Source organism: Syngnathus acus, chromosome 15 (assembly GCF_901709675.1).
Source record: "Syngnathus acus chromosome 15, fSynAcu1.2, whole genome shotgun sequence".
Lineage (NCBI taxonomy): Eukaryota > Metazoa > Chordata > Actinopteri > Syngnathiformes > Syngnathidae > Syngnathus > Syngnathus acus.
The window spans coordinates 8517364-8537917 of NC_051100.1; the positions used below are offsets into that span (position 1 = coordinate 8517364).

Consider the following 20554-nt stretch of genomic DNA (forward strand, 5'->3'; position numbering starts at 1 on the left):
ATTCCGCTGCTCTCCACATTGAGCATTTTATTGCCAGCGCCTGAAAGGAGGCACTTATCTGCTGACAGATAACAGACAATCAGCAAGTGCTGACACAATTCATAAAACTGGGTTAACAGAAAGGATTGTCAAACAAAGACTTCTGTAGGCAAACATCCTCTTCAACCGAGGACGACTGCAGGCAAAAAGCTGGGAGAACCTCTGGGGAAAGAAACCTGAAGAACAAAGCAAGTGTTGCATTTGAAACAAGTTGACCACGCCCGGTTTGGTCTAGTACTAACAGTTGGTGGGCGGGTAGGGTAACATTTGCAATACATTCACAGCAAAGATCAAGCTTCTTAGCCTGTGAGTATAGAATTAGTATAGATTTTTACAGAAATAAAATGAGCTTTGACCCTTTTTTTTTAACAACATCCGGAGTCCAGCAAGCGGGCTCTGGGAGTAATTATTGGGATTTACCGGACCCCTTGATACAGACGGTTTCGTTCTTGTGCAATGCAACCCGTGTCAGAATGTGGTTCGCATTGCCGGCAATATATCTGATTCATTTCCAGTGAGGATCAGTTCTCATATTATCCACTCATACACCACATATTTAAATGCTGCTAATGCTATACTTTTAATTAAATTTAATTTAATTAATTTTGTGTCAATTTAATTATTTAATTATTTATTTATTCATGCATCCATCCATCCATCCATTTTCTGAACCGCTTAGTCCCCACGGGGGTCGCGGGTGCGCTGGAGCCTATCCCAGCCGTCATCGGGCAGTAGGCGGGGGACACCCTGAACCGGTTGCCAGCCAATCGCAGGGCACACAGAGACAAACAACCATTCGCACTCGCACTCACACCTAGGGACAATTTGGAGTGCTCAATCGGCCTACCAAGCATGTTTTGGGGATGTGGGAGGAAACCGGAGTGCCCGGAGAAAACCCACGCGGGCCCGGGGAGAACATGCAAACTCCACACAGGGAGGGCCGGAGGTGGAATCGAACCCGCACCCTCCTAACTGTGTCATTCATTTATTTATTTATTTATTTATTTAATCTATTGTATCTACATTTCAGATATTAGCTGTATTTGCCAGCTACTGTTAAGGCTCTATAGCAAATGAGATTGGGCTGACTGGGCACCTCACTGTCAACCACTGTGTTTCCAGTCCAAAGCTTGCTAAAAGGAGAGGGAAAAAAAGAAAATAGAGAGGGTCCAACAAAGGCAAGAGGACAGAGGGAATATAGTGCAGTATACAAACAAGGTTTGTCACTGTTAGACAGTTTTATGAGCTCCAGACCTGCTGAAATTGAGTAGCGCGTGTGTGCAGCGCCTCTTATCGCCTCGCTGGCAGTAAGCGAGGGCAAGAGGCTCAACACTTGGCGCTCGGTAAAAATGGTCTGATTCATTTTCCGCCTGAGAGGGTCTCACTGGGGCAGCATCAGAGCAGCCAGCCCACACAGATTTATGGACCATTAAAGCAGCGGGGCTCCTGACCACTCTGCCACCACAGGCCGGCTTGCAAAGCACACACCGCGCCCTCATTCATGCTCAGTGTCTTCTCTCCAGGACGGGATGGATTCCTCATTGTTCATCCCCTCACTTTTACTGCCTCACATGAACTCCACTCAAAGTCTGTAATCCTGAACTACTTCACCTCGCTCCCTTTTATCTAGAAGATATGTTTACTCTTAATTGTGCTCAACCGCTGATGGTTAGCACCAAACTTTCAGATGCTTCAGATAAACATTTTTTCCCCCAATAAGATGCTAAGTGCCTCGTGTGTTGTACACAGTTAGGTATATGTCCCACGACTATGCTCAACATTTCTGATGCAAGACAGTGGGGCATGTTGTTTTAGCCTTAACAATCAGATTAGCACCATTTTAGACACATCAGCTAATGGTCCTGTCTTTCCAGGCATCCTCTATCAACAGTTTCCCTGGTGATTAATGCTTCTCCTCTCTCTCCCTCGCTAGCTTTGCAACTTCATCCCTGACAGTGACGCCGGGAGGGAAAATGGGACACAGTCTAGGCGGCATGCTGTCCCTAAGAATAGCATTGTTGCGCAAGAAAATGATGTCAGCATAGGCCTTAAAAGCATGAATGAATATAATATGACAATGAAAATGCTCACCTCAACCATGAATCTGTTTCTTTCTCTCATTATTTCTGTGTGCTGTACCTGTTTCGAATAAAAGCATGTTTTTAATGACAGGGCTGAAGCAAGTGATGAAGACAAATGCTATTTCAAGTTACGTGTTTGCCAATACAACCACGGTAAAACCTGTTTGTCAAGTCAAAACAAGGCCAAAACAAATGTGTGCATCAATGACAGACAGGAGTGCGTACACCATGACTGCATGACAGATATGTGGGCTTATGCACAATAAAGGCACACAGGGAACCTATTAGATCAGACCAGAGAGAGGTACTTATGTGCGCTTATGAAATCGGTTGAGCACTGTATCACCGGTATGTGAAAGTTGCAGTCTGGTGTGAAGTCGCTTTCAGCCAGTAAAGCTGCACTCCACAGATAGCCAAGTAGAGATAAATAATAAAAAAAAAAAGCTCTTTTCTGCCTCTTATTTAGACTAGCGCGTCAATATATTCTCCTGTAAAGGTCTGCGTATTTGAGTTGCAGAGGATGCATTTTGTGTACAATTAGGAAAATATAATTGTCATCAAGCTAATGTGCAATCTGTCAACATTTGTAATTTTGGGGTTCAAGAAAATACTTTTGTTAGGGGTGTCCACATCAACACAACCTACTTTTGGGTTTCGAACCTATGAATTCAGAATCACAACCACTCATTTACATAATCAATGCTTAAACCCACATCTCACCAATAAATATGAGACGAAACTTGACACAAACGATAAAAGTTTTTTTTTTTTTTTTTTTTAATAGGTATTACGCAGCATGTGATCAGTAAATGTGTTTGTCTGGTTAGCTTCTGAGTATCACGGTTTACTTTAGGTGGGGCCCAGCTGAGGGTCCACGTTGGTGGGTGTGGTGACATCCTCTCTCCGCCCAGAGGTGTTTGTGTTTAGCCTAAACAACATTCCGTGTAAACGCCCTCTAACAACCCTTCCGGCGTCTACGTCACCGTCAGTCGTGCGTTATTAAAAGAATATCTGTTTCTCATATGTTTGAATCTATTTTTCTATCCTTGAGGGAGCTTACGAAAAAGTGAAAGCCCATTTGGCGATGCAAAATAGGATAGCGTGCGCGCTCGTGGAGCCCCTTCGCTGCGGCAGTTGCCAGGGGAGATAGGAGGGGAGGGGCTGTGATTGGCTGGAGTGGCTGTGTTGCCATGACGACGGCTAGGGGTTTGGTAGCGTTGCTGTGCGCTCTGTGATCCGCGCGCTGCGTGCATGGAGGAAGCAGCTGCTGATCTGATCTCTGACATTGTGCGACTGCGAGGCAGACATCCGAATAAACTGCGTACTGTCGCGTCTTTAAGCACGCCACACCGAGACCCGACGTACATGATTGTGAGTAGTCCACCCTCCTCCTGCTTTCTCGGTTTTTGTCTTAAGCCCGCGTGCGTTTGGACCATGTTTGCGAGGCGTGTGTTTCGGAGCGAGCTAAAAGTAAACGTGGTCAAGTGACTTTGCTCAGAGCGGCCAGCATGGCACAATAAGCGACAGCATGTGGCAGTTAGCTAACCTTACTTCCCCTCTCCTTTCCAAAATCCAATATTCAAGTGGCCAGCCTTTTATACTAAGCACATATTCTTGGCCATGTCACGTTTATCGACATAACATCGATAGAGTACTTAAAGTTGTTCCCTGCTAACGCTAGCGTTGGATTTACCCTCAGTGACCTACCGAGTGGCTGCTAAGGCTATTTCGCTTCGTGTTTGCTGTACTGGGTGAGCGAACGCATTCAGTTCTGGTAAAGTTGGTGAAAATATTTTTAACCGGGGATAAGTTACTCGGTAACGAGTCCGGTTTGTCGGGAAGTATTGTGTAATTGCACACGTCACTGCGCGTAACTTCATATTCCACGTTGTGTGTGACTGTCGGTGGTGATTCATCCCCTCTTTTATCCTGTATTAGCCACTGTTTTCTTTTCTCGCTGTTAATTTTCACAACTACCTTTAATCTCTCAGCTATTCAATTTGACAGAAGTGTTACTCAACATTACATTTCGGCAGGACCAAAGAATGTGAGGCTGCATTGACTGAGCACATGATGTCATGTCACAAGATTGTCCCATATACTGAGCTGTCTATAAACAATATCTGACTGCAATAATTATGTTTGTAATAACACTCAAAAGGGACTGTTGTCATTGCATGCCATCAAACGTTAGTTCCATGTAGTATTACTGCCTCTGTACTTCATATTATATTATTATATTAGCTGGAACCATCATACATTTCCTCCTTGCAATATGTGTGTTTGGAGAAGAAATGTTGTGTTGTTATTCAGACTTTTGTCAAAGATCCAGTGATAAATCAAATGTAGAAAAAAAGGTAAATGAACAAAAAAGATGTTATCAATCTGCCATTACTTTATAGCCAGCGTTTCTATGGCCACAACCATCTGTTGTCTTCATTGTTGTTTGTAGTCCTTGCATGTATTCCACGTCTGTATGTACTGAGGCCTTTGCAGGGTTGCTACTCTTGCCCCCCAGAATAGCCGAGAGCCTGCTAACTTTACTAACATTCGTTACTATAAATAGGACTCTGCAATGTTGTTTTTGCTTCTGCTCAATAGCTTTAATATTGGTCAAGCCCTGTGACAACAAGAGCAACATTTTATTCTTTCTGTAAGTAGAGGCCACAGTAGTGACTAGGAGTTAAAAATACTTGCACTGAAATGAAAGCACATGCTAAAAATTGAGATTGCACTAGATGTTGCCAGCGCATTGATGTTCTTCAATCATTTACTTGCGAGTTAAATTACTAATTGTTGATGTTAGTTTTAAGACTCACAAGACAGCACTGCAAATCAGATTCGGTTAGGTAACAGAATAACAGCCTGCTTTTTAAAAATGAAAACCCAGATGGAAGACACTTCCCATTGTATTTTCGTCGAAGCTGAAAAAAAGAGTTGAATTTAGTTTACCTTTGAATTTCTATTTTATTGAGTGCATCATGGAACACATATTTTAGGTACTAGTACAGTAATGACAAAACTAATGCATCTCCTGAAATAAATACAACTGAGGGGTGAGCCTGCCCTATGGAAAGCCTTCGGGTTCTTCAAGGTGATGACCTGACAGTGGGGGGTGGAAGGGGCGGTGAGGTTGTTATATTAATCTAGCACCGTATACACTCTGGGATATTAGTTTTCATTTCAAAATCTCAATCTGTATTTAGTGCGAGAGGCTGCATGCAGTTTGTGTCACGAGTAAGCATTCCATTATATGCTTTCTTTCTTGACAGTTAAAAGTCGAGCTGAATACCATGCTCAAGCAAGAAGTTGTCGAGATATTTAAATCTTGTCCAAAATGCAGCATTTTGCTGGTGTGTAGCCTATGTCGGGGTATGGGCTCTACTTGCTGAACGGAGTTCATTAGATTAGGGCAAAGTCCAGACCGTACTGATTTTGAGCTCAATTGGATTGGATTATGGACAGTCACGTTTTGTATTTGTGTTTGGACTGTTCTGTTACACAGCACTCATTGTTGGATATTTTACTCCAACAGAACACTACTGAGCTCAGCTGCAACAAACCTCTCTGGAACCCTTGTCAAAACCGCACAATTTCCCCCCCCCCAACGTTGAATACTTATTGATTTCACTGTTCTAAGCAGTTGGTCCATTTCTCTCCATCCGATGCATCTGCGGGGATTGTGTGAAGAAATGTGATCAACGAGACTACATTTTCAAAATGCACAACCGGTTTGAGCTCACTTTCAGCGCCATCCTCTAATCTAAACTATGTATTTGTTCTTCCCATTGAGGCTAAAGTGCCATAAGAATTGCGGTTCAAAATGGTGGTGTGGCCATGTAATCAGTCTTATCACAGTATTGTGTACTCTGACCCCAAGTAAATGGAAGGTTGCGTCCTTTAAAATCCGCCATGTGCTTTCAAGGCGTATGACTGACTAGAGTTTGGGAATTGTTACAAAGGCAGATAATTCTCATTCAGTGTACCATTTAAGAGTTTGTAGTATCTTGTATAAAGGTCTAAAACATTGCCACAAAAGAGAAATGGCTATTATAGAACCTCTGGTTTTGTGAATAACAGCATTTGAAGCAAGGATTTGACTGAAAGCACTTGAATGAATTGATAAATCAATTCTGGGTTAAAAGGAGTAAGTGCAGTAATTTCACGTTCCAGACACTTTAAGGTCTGCTCATTTTGGGTGCCCCTATTATTTACAAAATACTTGTCCAGCTTCACTGTGTGGGTCGCCACTTGTTGGCTGGCTCACTTTTTAATCTTGTGTAATATGTGCGAATGTGGGGAAAAGAAAGCCTAGAAGCATCTGAATGTGAATTCAAGAAATCAAAAAATGAAGGTGGTTGGTCATTAGGATGAAGGTGAAGTGCTTTTTCTCTTTTGTATTCCTATTTGCACTTTAACCAAGCCAAATTATATTCATCAAGAGGTGCCAAAATTCAACAACTTGAGGTGTCAATTACTTCAATAATCGAGAAATCGTTTCGAGCCATTGTTGAACTTAAATTGTCCAAATCCTCTCATTTCAGCCTTGCCACGCAGTAACTATTCTTTGATTTGTATACTCCACCATGAAAGCAGACCGACTATCTTTTGTGTTTAATACAGGCATGTTTTATCTTAATCAAAATAAGACATTTACAAATATCAGTTTTTACTTTGGAAAACAATAACTGAAGTACAACAATCTATGTGGTGTATTATTTTCTAATTTGTTGTTTAGTTGTTTTTATAACTAAACAATATCAAATACACAGCAATCATTAGTTGATAACGAATAATCAGAAAAAATGCTTTTGGAAACTCAAATTATTGATTCTAAAAATAAAAAATGATTGTATCCAAATATGAGTTTATTCAATAGAAGGCTACTCGCATACTAAAGTATTAAATAGCTGCAGGCTGCCCTACAGCTCCCCGTTATATTGTCATAACTTAAAGATTTGAATCTTGAGGAGTGCTGTAATGTTAAATGGACCAGTCCCATCTTTCTTGGATCATTCAACATCATCATCTCCGTCTGACACTTTGCAAGCTGACTCTGATGTTAGACAAAAGCCAGCATAGAGAAAAGTGTGTCGCCAAAGTTTTACAATTTAGACTTTAACAGATTGCTTACATTAGTTATGCACATATAACTTGATTGGGAGTAGCACCTCATCCCCCTCCACTCTCGCTTCTTTCTGAGTGGTGGATGCGAGACGCTGCTGATTAGGGCACGCCTCACTGACAGCAGTGATGTGACCGTTTCCTTGATTGAGTCGAAGGCAAGAAGAGAAACACAATGGGTCTTTGTCTCATCACCCCGGGCGTAATTAACAGGGTTTATTTAATTGACAGTGCGACGTTATACCCAGGCAGGATTTGGCAGCTTTTGTGCAACTAGTTTGCTTATTCTAGCACTGCTGGAGATGTTATGTTATGAAAGTACAAAAAGAAATCTCTATCCTCGTTTTTTAAACCAAAACATGCAAACGTGTTGAAAACATAAATAACAAACCGATGAATTTTTGGAAGGCTGTAGACCCGAGCTGACAACAGTCCAAAAGAAAATAGCACGGCAATGCTTGTTGTTTGCGGTATTTGGAGGTATATGAGATTGTGGTGGGAGGAGGGTTTCTAGACCAGACGGGTGCGTGACCCTCGAGATAAGGTTTCAGTGTTTGCTAGGAGGCTGGTCTGTCCTTTGGAAAACTAACCTCTGATTCGAGTCAAAGTGCAGTTTGAAACTATAAAGTCTGTGCCCAACTCAATCTTTCCTGTGTTACTTTTGTTTGCCTGTGTGAGACTTACAGGCCCGTAGCATTGTGTAAACGTTTGCCCTCTTGTTGCGCCAGTTCACTCTTGGTTTTGAGCTGGCCCGACTCTGAGTGCTCTCTGAAAATGGACTTCCTCAACGGGCAGGAGGTGTTTCCTTCCCTCCTGGTCGTCTGTAGTTGCGTAGTGAATATTGAGAGATTAGAAATGGGAGGTGGAGGGGGGAGAAAAAGACAAAACAACTGCTTCTTTGTGTGTGAGCAAGCTTTTTTTTATTCACTCTTACCACCATCACAGAGTGGATTGTTTTAATCTACGTAGTAGGTTTTTATTTCCAAATAAAATGGTACTTTATAAGTGTCGTGAGAGGAGCCTTCTCTTTGATTGTTTTAAAGCATACAGAGCAGCGTTACACTCCAATCGTCTAATTCAGGTTTTTATTCACAGGATAGGCTGAAACATCACGGAGGGTTTCAAATAACAGCCATTGGGGTTTTGCGACACACCTTTGTGTACCGAGAAGTGGAACTGGTTTGTGTCGACTGGTTTAGTTAGTAGCCGTGATCAGGGTGTGGTTCAGCGGTGTATAAACGCAAGCATCGGTTCTAAAATTAATTTCCTCAAAATCCTATCTTGTATAGCTATATAATGAGAAACTGTGCGTGAAGTATGCACTCACTGGAACTTAGCAGCATGTCATCCAGGTTGGCTGCCGCTTTTCCCGCCCCTCTTTGTCAGACAGGTTTTGTGGAGAACAGCGCGAGACTGCTGTCCTCAGCAGTTTCCGCCTGTATTGATCTCCCCACATCAGCTCTCTCTTCATGCACAGACATGAGCGCAACCACGCAGGCTGCCGTGGCAACTGATTCCTGAAAGTCAGATCTGCTTGCCTGAGATCATCGCTGACGCGGCCGCCGTGGTCTCCCGTTTACGTTCTGCCGTCTATGCGACACGTCAGTGTGCTTGATCCGCCACTTAAAGCTAGCAGTGTGTCTTTGTGTCATTTTTGAATAGGCTAAGTGCTTAACGGGATAAAAGAGCATTTTGAAAGGGGGGGAAAAAATTGCCTCGGCACCTGCTGTTTGTCCCCGCCTGTTTGCACATGATTATGATGCGGCTCATGGCACGCGGGGCTATTTTAACTTGCAGATGAGCCATCAGGTCAGCGCCATTCCAGCTTTGGTGTATTTTCAACGATGACCTGCAGTCAACAGGCAAGGTCCATTCATCGCATTGGCTTCACTCTTATAACATTAATGGTTGGAGTCTGACCTTCCTCTAAAGGCTTTTGAATAGAGTTGTGTTTACATTCCAATGTCAGTCCTCTTGGAGGTACCAGTCAGGAACTATGGGCGGTCGAGACTAAGATGGAAAGTGGCCAGTGTTCTGACTCTTTAACCAGGCCATGACTTGTTTTCTTCTCCAAGTAACAGGTTTTCCTTCTTGTAAACAAATGTCAACAGAATTCAGTCACAATTCTGGCGCCACACCTGTGCCATGTGGTTGACTGTCACCTTAATGGCTGTCAGTGGAATGTTTTGGGTAAGATAATTCGTATGCCATGATTACCCGTTGATTGGAAAGAGCAGTCTCAATCAGGACATCACTGTTTATCAGTAAGCAGAATTATCCAATTTGTAGGAGCAGTTCCTTTCATTTTCGAGTCTATTTTAGAATTTCTCCACGTGTCCTCGGGCCGCCGACTCATTAGTTTAGGTAGTAACGTGATAGATAGGCAACCTCGAAAACCAGCTATGTTTAGTCATAAATGTTTAGAAGAATGATTGTCATATTCCTCATAGGGTTTATAAGCTTGTTACTCGCTATATTGGAAAAGGACTTGCACACCTTAGGGTTGAAGTAAAAAAAAAAAAAGTGTGGGAGGTCAGTATTGGAAAGAACATGCCTTAAAACTTCAGATCGGAACCCCAAAAATTTGATCGGGGCATCGCGAGTAAAAAGTAAAAGTAAAAACGATACAGTAATGCAGAAAAACTCAGACATATTATTATATTAATTTTAACCAAACATCCATATTGCTAAGGCAAAACCAGAACGGATTATTTGCATTTCCATTTCTGTCAATAAGAAATACTACCTCACTTTATGAACGTTTGGGTTTTAAACTGAGCCACTGAACAAAATAAATTCATAACCGTGTTAAATAAAGAGTAAAAAAATAAATAAAAGATGATCATCAAGTTCCCGTCAAAACTATATGATAGCATTCTTGGAAGTGTACCTCCCCATCTTTATAAATAATACACATTGATGCATCACAAACTGTAAACTGCAATCTGCACAGATCCAATCGATCAATCCTATGCGTGATGAAAAAAAAGCCTCCTTGACAGAGGTATCAAATCCACTGCAAGAACCCTGAAAGATGGAATAACCCATGATTCAATCTGAAGAAAATTGGAATTGTCGTATGTTCCTCCACGCTCATTGAGGGTTCGATGGTAATTTATTAAATGCCCCTTTCCTTTCATTCTTGTTACCACTGGCTGACGTTGACTTGTGTATGCGCGTGCATACACTCTCTCTCCCGCCTCGTTCTACGGCCAAACACTCTTTGGTCTGACCCAATTCCTGTCTTGTCACATAAATGAAAAGAAACGCCTATCTGACAGATTATACTATGTCCCCGTGCATGGCTACGTTGGTTCACATTCACACATCGCCGCACTCAAGAAGCATCTGGTGTCCACAGTCAGGTGCTGCGGCATTTCCTGTGCTGTAATATGTTGGAGACAGCCAACATGGATTACTCATTTGTGAAATTTCTGCACTTAATTGAAAGGACGGCGTGGTTGTCATGGTGACGCCCAAGACTTAGAGCTTGTTGTGAGCTGAGCCCAAGATTAATCTCTTTGTACACTTGGCTTCACCAGTGTACAATGCGCTTATTTGTATTTCTTTGGAGAATACATTCAAGCATACAGTAGATGTTAATATTAACGTAGGGCACGATACGACTGGCATTTTCAAGGAAGGCCAAATTTCACATGACCAGCCGGAATCTTGTATGTATGAGGAATTTGTAAGAAACTGAGCCAAACACATTTTTTTGCTGCTGCCGGTGAAAAGCAACGAGAGCTATTGCTTCCTTCTCAGCTGTGCTCACTGTTACACCGATCAAGCAATTTAAAGGAGAAATATGTCTACTTGGCTTTTACCAAGGCATTTTTATTATTGTGCTTTCGAGGAAAGGAAAACAGTTGGTTGCTTCAGAAGGGCCATCATCTCATTTGATGTACTTTGGTTCAATCGACAGTCATTTACATTAGTTTGTGAAATTTCCTTTAAATTGTAAGAGAATAGAAGACTTCCAGGACTGTACACTTTTCATAATCCTGAAAGTGACAAATTGCAACTTGATTCTTGCATAATGTGGATTAGCCTGTAACGAGCCTCGCGCAGTAAGGTGGAGGCAGTCATTTGATTCCAGCAGTCAATGGCGGGTTTCATGCTCATTTACACATAACGAGCAGCAGGGTCTTGCCTGAAATGAGGTGGGCGTCAATAAGTGGAGTCTTAAGTCCGCTCAGTTGCTTGAGAGGATCTCATTGAAAGTCCTTGGCTAAAGTCAAGGGGCGGAGAGCTAAGAGGCTCTCCGTCCTTGCCAAGCGTGGAGGAGAATGGCTGGGAAGTACAGTTGAGATGCAAAAGAAAGACCACAAGTATGCTTGGCTCCAAGAAAGACAATGTGGCCAGTAACGGCAACTTTAAAAGTCTTTCTGATTAATCACGTGTAACCTAATTGATATAAATCTCCTCTTTTTCCGCAGACCTCTTTGATTTAATGGGTCCAATTATTGGGATGTCACCAGACAAGAAAACGGAAATTCCGGGTACGCAAGAGGAGCGGACATGGCTTCGAGGTGTTTGTGGAGTCGGAACACTGCCCGAGGCGGAGTGCGCTTCCAGCCCCCTTGCGACCAGCGTGGACCGAGCCGGCGGTGCCGAAGACGAAGAACTCACCAACCTCAACTGGCTTCATGAGAACCTGCTTCAGAACTTCACGTTGGGAGGTCCTGAAGCGCAACCCAGTGGGAGCCCTCTCTTTGACATCGAAGGAGACTACGGATCCAACCAGGGAACTTCATCCTCGTCCACAGCCTCAACTCACAGTAGGGGTAGAGAGCGGGACTCCTTGAAGTCCAAGCCCCCATTTTCTTTTTCGCTCCTCATTTACATGGCCATTGAGCAGTCTCCCAGCAAATCTTTACCCGTCAAAGAAATCTATGGCTGGATTCTTGAGCACTTCCCTTACTTCTCCAATGCTCCCACCGGATGGAAGAACTCAGTGCGTCACAATCTCTCCCTGAATAAATGCTTCCGCAAGGTCGAAAGGAGTTTAGGAAAGGTATGTCTTAAAGCTGCTTTCTCATTCTACGCACTTTCAGACAAGCACGGTCCAATCATTATACTATGCTAAATATGTTGTATTTCAAATTTCAGTTGCCAAAATAAGCAAATCCCTAAATAGTGTGGTTGATGTGACAAACGTGCAGGTCTGCCACATAATGGCCGCTACAGCGATAAGACTGGAATTTCATCCAGGTCATAGCTACAAAGGAAATGCAAACAAAGCACAGTATTTTGTATGCGCAAGGTATGCAACTCTAGACCCAGAAATTGAGCGAATGAAGGTTGGAAAAGTCCTCTTATCATTGTCATCCCAAGGCAAAGTGATTACTAAGGAGCCATTTATCACGGCGCTCTATTAAGCAGTGTAGATCGAGTAAATGTAGAAAAGTCTTATCAGTATATTTACAAATATTTTCATTTTCTAAATCTAGTTAACTGTTGATTTGAAAAACAGTTCGATGACAGCTATGTCCGCAAAAAGGTGATTATTTTAAATCACGTGGCTAAGTAGGACACTAGAAATTGAAGTGAGTGCTGGTGCTATGGTCTGCAATAAACAATATTCTGCCTTGCTGTGTGATAGTATAAGAGACATTGGTTAAGTCTAAAAGCACTAAAAACGGTGAGTCATAATGTGTAGTAAAGCAACGCCTTGGTCTCCTATGATGAAAAACAAAAGCCTGGTTGTGATATTCAAACTGTGACACAATAATTTCGCAGTTTTTGATTTTCTAAGCAACAAATAAGTATAGTTGTTGACTCTATAGCTGCTAGAGCGCTCATGCTCCATAGTAGAACGTTTGCTCGTATCCAGTGTTGGCCCAATTTGTGACACAGACTGTGTTACGTAGATCCAGATAGGGACACAATGGTTGCCATATTGAGCTTCAGTATGAGTTTGGACTTGTGACCGGTAGAACCCGTAGTGCCAGGTCTGTCCATGGCTACAATGTGCTATTTTTGCACCACCGTAGGAGATAGGGGCAGGTTAGCACTCTGCGAGGCGCAACACGGAGTAGCGCAAGTCGCTCAGCATGCAGGTGCGCAGTGTGAGCACTTCGTCTGCTGACAGATCAGCGGCAGTTTCACATGACACTGGCTGGTGGTTTCCGTTGCCATGGAGACATTTCCTTCTTCCTGCATCGGGGACGGGCTTGGTAATGTGAGTCAAGGTTATTCTCCACCCTCCCTCGCTCGCTCGCTCGCTCGCTCCCTCAGACTGGGCAACAACACAGCACCATCAGATAATATGACCGTTAACACACTCCCGCACACATCACCAACAGACAGTCGGAGCAGTGTGTGCAGCCTGTGGAGGAAGTTTGTTCACGAGAAGAAACGCTGTGAAAATGAGACAATCAGTGTGTGTTTTTCACCAGATTGAATATGAATGCTGGATTTTCTATAGGGGGACAATTGGCCTCAAAATAATTCTTTCTAGTAAATATGAGTCCTCTCATAACACGGATCGCTAGAAGCAAGATAAACAAAGTAGCAAGGAAGCCCGTGTTTCTTTGGGTTTGCTGTTACTTGAACTGATAGCAGCAATAAGTTTAGTTGTTATTAACAGGGTCAAACATTTTATTTATCTAATTAACTGTTATTTATTCACTTAAGGTAATTGAGCCTCATTACAGCAGAGGATGTTGACTCTTGATAGTCTCCCAATGTTTCACTATCATTGCAGGCCAGTGGAAAAGGTTCTCTGTGGTGCGTCGACCCAGAATACCGCCCCAACCTGATCCAAGCCCTTAAGAAGCAGCACTTTCCCGCCGCACATGCCTTCTGCACACCACCCGCCTCCCCGCCCAGGTGACCTATCTTCATTCCCCACAGTAAATTGTGACAGGATGTGACGATGCAGGAAATTGTTCTCAGACCATCAAGTCGGACCATCACTCCGAGTTAAATGGTCTTAGTTCTTTGAAATTGAAGATGCTTTTTATGGTGTCATTTTGATGGGTTTTAGTAGTGGCTAGTTCTTCAAGCACACTTTTGAAATTCAAGTATGATACAGTGCTTGATGTTTCTTTTCTTTTTTTTCTTTAATCTCTCCTGCAGTGCCTCCTCACCCCCTCGCCATCTCTTTCTGCAAGGTTGCTCATTTAAAGGTGAGGCAGAGCTCTCTTGGTTTTTGTACGCTCACGTGCTTTACAGCTTTGTGAATCCGCCGTAGTGTGCTTGTGAATGTATCGCAATTGTGACGCTTTTGTGCATTTCAGTCACAGAACATCCAGCATCTTGTCCCCTCCCCACCCCTCGCAATTCTTAGTTTGATTTATTACTTTGAAGTCATTGATGCCTCATGTGGTCCATTCGATGCCTCAGCTATAGCTCCCCACTCACTCTGCCTCTTAGATTTGTAACCTTGACAACAGGCAGAGTTTCCGTTGGTGCTGAGTGTGGAGCACTCAATCTTGCTGTAATCATTAATAATTTAGAGCCCCAGAAGTGAGCCATGAGGCTTTTAGACACTTTGTCAGGTCTGAGAAGATCGGATGCATTCTTGCTATCAGCGGCATGTATTTATCCTCTGCTTTGTTTTGATGAATATTTGTTTTGTCCGATCCATTCCATTGGCATTTTTGGGGTCACTTCAAGTGGTACGCAGAACCCGTTAAACCTTGCTATGGCTTGCAGTTCCACCATGGGGCGGGCAAGTGGGATGGCGATAGCTTCAAAGAACCAAGAAAATAAACAAGGAGCATTCAGCGTTTTACCCTACCGATTTAAAAACTCCTTGCTTATCAATCAATGACTTTTGCGACCCTTTTCAAACTTTGCGGCTTGGTGGAAATGAGCAATGTTAAAAGGGAGCGAAGCGCCCCGCTCGCTGCCTTGCTCTCACACCTTAGCACTGACCGTCATGCATGTTCTCTCCTCTTCCAGAGTCTGATATTGATGCTGCCACTGCCATGATGCTCTTAAACTCTGCCCCAGGGCACCACGTTGACCCATGTAAGAGAATCCAACAAGCAACCATATGTTCACCCTCCTCGCATAACATCCACCTCATTGCTTTAAGTGTTTTTTATTTGTCTGCTGATTCAGTTGGACATACTTCTCATCCGTGTTCATAATTTTATGGCAGATGTTTAATTCATTTAACGTGAGGACCTTTGGTATGTGGATAACCATAGAAGATTATTGAAAACAATTCTAATCGTTGTTAACAATAGAGATGCTATTAGAATTTTGAAGGTGCTGTATATTTGGTTAATTGATTATTAGAAATTTCATTGATTGCTGATGAATTACTCGTTGAAGTAAGTGAGGTGAAACGGCAACAGCAAAATTGACAACGGTTGATTTGGTCTTAATTAAGCTGTGGTCTACTGAAGGAGGACATGAGGTTGTCAGTTATGACAAGTTGAGCTATACATGTAAGAAGACTTCCACTGTGACAACACTTCCAGGGGCAGTGTTAATTCACTCAGTCCAACTCAAACATTAAAAATGGAGTTCCGAAGAATCAGAGTCTCTGATTTGACCCCCGTCACGGCATTTACATGTACCAGTTGATCGAGGAACTCCACTGCACATTGTTGATTAGAATGTGTTTAATGCAGAGTTGATTATTTCAATAAGCCAGACGCAAGCGGCTTGTAAACTGTTGGTTTGCCCTCATCACTTTTTGCTACATCTGCCCTCGGCAGGCAATTCTGACGGCCCACTGGACCTCTCCAGACCCGACTCGGTCCTGGTGAGCAGCGATCCAAAGCAGGACCACAACTACAGCAGCGTCGCCCTGCAGCGCTGCTCCTCCCGGTCTTCCTCGTCCTCCCTTTCCTCCCTAGATGAAGGAGGCTGCGAGCGCAGGCAGTCCCGCCGCGCCGGCAGCGAGGGCTTCCACAGCGACGAGGACTCTGACCTCTGGGATGAGAGGGGCGTCAACCAAACGCAGCGCCGTCCACCCGCCATCAAATGGCCTGCTGGCAAAAGGCCGCGGCGTGAGGTCAAGCCAGAGCTGGATGAGGAGCTTAAAGAGGCCGCTGGTTCCTTGCTGCACCTGGCGGGTATACGCAGTTGCACGGAGGGCTCCAAACGCAATGTCAAGAGCACAAAACTTAACAGGAAATAAAGATAACCCTTCATCAGACTCTGGACCCTGTGAACCCTCACCTCTGACCCACCCCCAGTCGCGTGTCCCGCTGTGCCTCCTTCTCCTTTTCTCATCTCGTGTCTTGGCCATTTTGAGCCTCTCTTTCGTTGTTTGTTTGGGATATCTCTGTCCAACGAATCAAATGGCAATAGTATTGTTCACACAGGAGAACGAAGCCATAATGAGACTTTTGCAACTCGGGGGCGGTCACAACATATTTGGGGAGGGGGGGGGGGGGGCTGAGCGACGGAGAACGGACTCGATCCAAAATGACCTGCCTGCTTCTGTCGAAATAGACGATGGTGACTCAAGATTTTCTTTTTCCTGTGAAAAATGGAAAACGTTTTTTCTAACTCAAAGCGTTGCATGCTTCCTCCTCAAACTTGTATCCTCTTCCAAGTGAGTCTGTATATGACGCGAACGAGTGCATGTTTGTAAAAGACAAAATCTAACCTCCTGCTGTTGCGCGTTTTCCCCTTTTGTGCTAACGAAAAAAACCAATGCGGCACGGTTTTAAAACGTGTGCTCTACACCTCTTGAGAGAGAGATGCAATAATGAATCCACAACCTTAACTTTTTCACGTCATTTAATATTGTGACTTTTTCCACCCCAGAGATATGCTGGATAAGATGCAATTAAGCAAATGAATGAGATAGCGTTATTTGTCTTGTTACGCCGTAAACATGAGGATTAGCAAATTGCGGAATTAGTATTTACTCTGCCACTGCCAAATTTTACTTGCAAACTTTGCCCCTTCGCCTTGTTGTCAATCACGTTCATCCACCGGGGTGTTTTACATTTACGGCACACTTGGGTGTGTGCGCAACGAATTTCCTCGACTACTTTGACTTTTTTTGTGTGTGTGTTTTCTTCAGTCTAAAACTGAAGGTGAGACAAGAGGGTCAGTTACTCTTATGTTGAAAAAAAAGTAGCCAGGCTGCTTGACCCTTGTGGACGGGATGCTAAATAACCACTGGTTCTTGCACCATTTATTGCAGTTTATTTTTTGTTAAAATCTGGCGGGATGCCTGTCTGATTTGGGAGAGTTGAAGTCGAGCTTGTTTAAAGCACGATAAACCCGACGGTACAGTCATGGTTGGACATAACTGGAATCCTTATGATGTGAGCTGCTCTCGTGATTTGACCCCAACTTCCGGTCGGCCACTCGTGTTCCTCTCGCTGCGCTTCCTCCTTAAAACAAAATGAGGAAGTACAAAACCCCTTCACGCTGTGAAATGTGGTGCTTACTGTCTGCTGATTACGGTCAGCTCACTGTGGGAGGTTACAAGGCAAGCTGCATTTGACATTTAGGTTTTTCAAATCAAAAGTACTTAACAATATGAGGAAAACGCGCACAATAGCATCTCATCCCACATAATATTTAAAAAACAAAAGTGCCACAATGTGTTTTTGGTGGCTTTAAGTATAGCCTATGTTGTCATTGCCAAACATTTTACTGTGCCACTGATGTAAAACCGCAAGGGGCCATGGTTGCGATGTTTCCCTGTTGCCACAATATAATTCTAGATTGTCACGACTTGTTGTCCAAAGTAACCGGAAATGTAAGCGGACTCTGGACACATCCTATCCTTTGGTTTATTTTGACCACTTTATGGTTCGGATCTGCTGCTGCAGACGTACAGTAATTCTTGCATACACTGGTCTTATTTTGCTGTGAAAGAAGAACAAATTAATTGTTCGTGAATCTTTACCTTATTTATAACTTTAATTTATCGGGTGGAAACGCCATCAAACACTGGTCATCTGAAAGGAGAATGACGAGGCACATTTAATTTCTTTTTTCATATAAGAAGTATTTTATTTTTCTTGTTCTGCTTTGATTTCACAGCAATACAGCCTATTTTCCCCTCTTTCCATGTGTTAAAGTATTTTTGCCAATTGTCTATAGAGCGGGTGTTTTTATTTTTGTTTATTTTGGAAATGTAACTATGACTGCCAGATATTCTTTGCTTTTTGTTAGCCTGGATAGAAAATGTTGATCAACATTCATACTGAACCTTTCTTTTGCTGCCAAAATTGATGTACAAACTGGGGTGGTGCAAAATGTCACATTTCCCTCTTGTGTTGTTGAATTTCTGATTTAATCATTTTACATTTTTGTCTTTATGTGTACTTTTTTTTTTTAAACTTGAGCTAACTACAAAAAAAAAAAAACTACTGCCACTCATTAGTCATGCTTCCAAGACTTGTGAATAATTGTGATTGTCACTGGAAATTTGGAGCAGACCCATGCGGTCACCCAGGCTGCTTGTGTAGTTGCAGACCCTCAGCCCGTTTTGAGGACTGGGGATCCGGTCCGAGAGCAATTAAGGCCTCAGACGAAGCCCGTAACGTTTAACCCACAAATCCAAATAATAGATCATTTATACTGTGCTATATGATAAGAAACATTTGTTTGATTTTAAGATCAGTTTTATTCTTGAATTTAATATGGCCCTTGGAGTACACTGTAAAACCTGATTTGGCCCCTGAGCACAAAAAGGTTCCCCATCCCGATAGAGTTCTCACTCATTCTTTTTGTAGCACTTGTCAAAAGAAGGTTCTGTTGCTCTCAGTAAAAAAACACACCATGTTGGGCCGCCACAAATTTAACGCCGCTCATGACACCGGTTGCTCTGTTGCTTGTCAGCTTTTATTAAATATCGGTCATGTGGTTCTCGGAATTATGTTGCAGCTCTGTATGGGTATGATTAAGTTGCCTTGGTTTAAAAAAAGAAAAAAAGAAACGCAACAAAAAAACTGCCAGCCCAGTATCAGTTTGTGTCTGCCATGGCTTTCGGACCGGCGCACATTTTTGGTTTTTGTATGCTAACCTCTGTTGATAAAATGTTTATAAGATTTATTTTCGCCAAAGATATGCAATTGCATTATATATGGTATTACAAAACTATTAATAAAAACCTGTTCTTCTTAGCACTGTGAGCACTTTTTTTTTTTTTTTGAAAATTCTGGTTCACAACCAGTGTATTAATAGTCAGTCTACACTTCCTACATTTCTGATCAATGTTACCACCTGCTGTGGTTGCCAGAGCACTCGTAGAAGCTAATCATAGCCCATTATTCAACTATAACTACTCATTCATGTGGCAGCCTTTTCAGTTTTCACATTAGCATGTCACAGCTGGCAAATATTTCCCACCAAGTCTGGCTGTTTTAGTCGTGTTTTGACTGCACAATCTGTGATCAGCACCACGTGTGTGACTCCTCCGCCACACACTGCCGCCTTCATCCTACTTGTCTTTTTCACTCTTCCGACATGGCAGACTGCCAGAATTGCACCTCACATTAATGTGGACCGTGCCGAAGATGGCTATATCATCCCATGTCCTCAACACATTCTTTGCTCTAAGTTGATTTGTCATAGAAGACTGAGGGATGAGCACGGTGGTGACCTAGTACTGTACAAGAGCCTCAGGCCCATTGGTGCTGCACTATTGTTCAATAGAGTCCTGTGTGTGGACTGGAAGTTGGGAGGTGGGGGCTTCTCCCTACTGACTGCCTCAATTCAGCTGGAAATCAGAGCAGCATCACCTCCCCCCCTCCCACATGGCCTTAGCAACCACGCCACGCCGACAGTTGCCAGGCAACCAGACAATGCCGGAGCCACTGGCTGCAGTGTGTGTTGAGTTTTCCACGTACAAAAGTGGCAAAGGATGCTTCTTATGTTGGTGAAGAATATTCACTTCTTTATGTGACTACTTGTGAAGCATCCACTGAGATTGAAATTGTAGAGCTGTTAATATGTCATGACCATATAAAGAGATTATTATGGATTAGGGGAAATGAATTGTCAAGGATTTGAGCACTGTTGGATGCTTTGACAACATGCCATTTTACTTCTAGTCAAAATGAGGTCATGTAAATATTAGTCTAGCTTTCAATGTTCAACAACACCTTCAATGCTAGAGTTATTAATTGGAAAGTTAATCACTGACATGAAAGTAATTATAACTAGAACTGGATCAATTAATGAAATGATAAATGTAGTAGAATAATATTACAGTACATTCCTATCAAATTAAGAGACCACCATTTTTTCTCCACTGTCTCCACGTCACATTTTCTTTTGAATCACTTGATATACTGGTGCCATACATTCAAATGATAGTCATAGTGCTTTAACTTGAGTTTGGGCACCACGACATCTGAGTAAATCAATCAATT

At 42.9% G+C, this 20554-nt stretch overlaps 1 protein-coding gene across 2 annotated transcripts; it reads left to right on the forward strand.

The window, feature by feature from the left end:
* The first annotated feature begins 3317 nt into the window (after nucleotides 1-3317).
* Nucleotides 3318-19303, forward strand: foxn2a (forkhead box N2a). 2 transcript variants are annotated; one of them, XM_037271766.1, is made up of 7 exons: nucleotides 3318-3491; nucleotides 5656-5851; nucleotides 11684-12261; nucleotides 13954-14078; nucleotides 14328-14377; nucleotides 15156-15224; nucleotides 15923-19303. In XM_037271766.1, exons 3-7 carry the CDS (start codon nucleotides 11698-11700, stop codon nucleotides 16345-16347), a joined length of 1233 nt encoding a protein of 410 aa, XP_037127661.1. In that variant the 5' UTR covers nucleotides 3318-3491; nucleotides 5656-5851; nucleotides 11684-11697; the 3' UTR covers nucleotides 16348-19303. The 2 variants fall into 2 exon arrangements, with proteins under 2 accessions (XP_037127661.1, XP_037127660.1); XM_037271765.1 differs by lacking the exon at nucleotides 5656-5851 and having other exon boundaries at nucleotides 3319-3491.
* Nucleotides 19304-20554: the final 1251 nt, after the last annotated feature.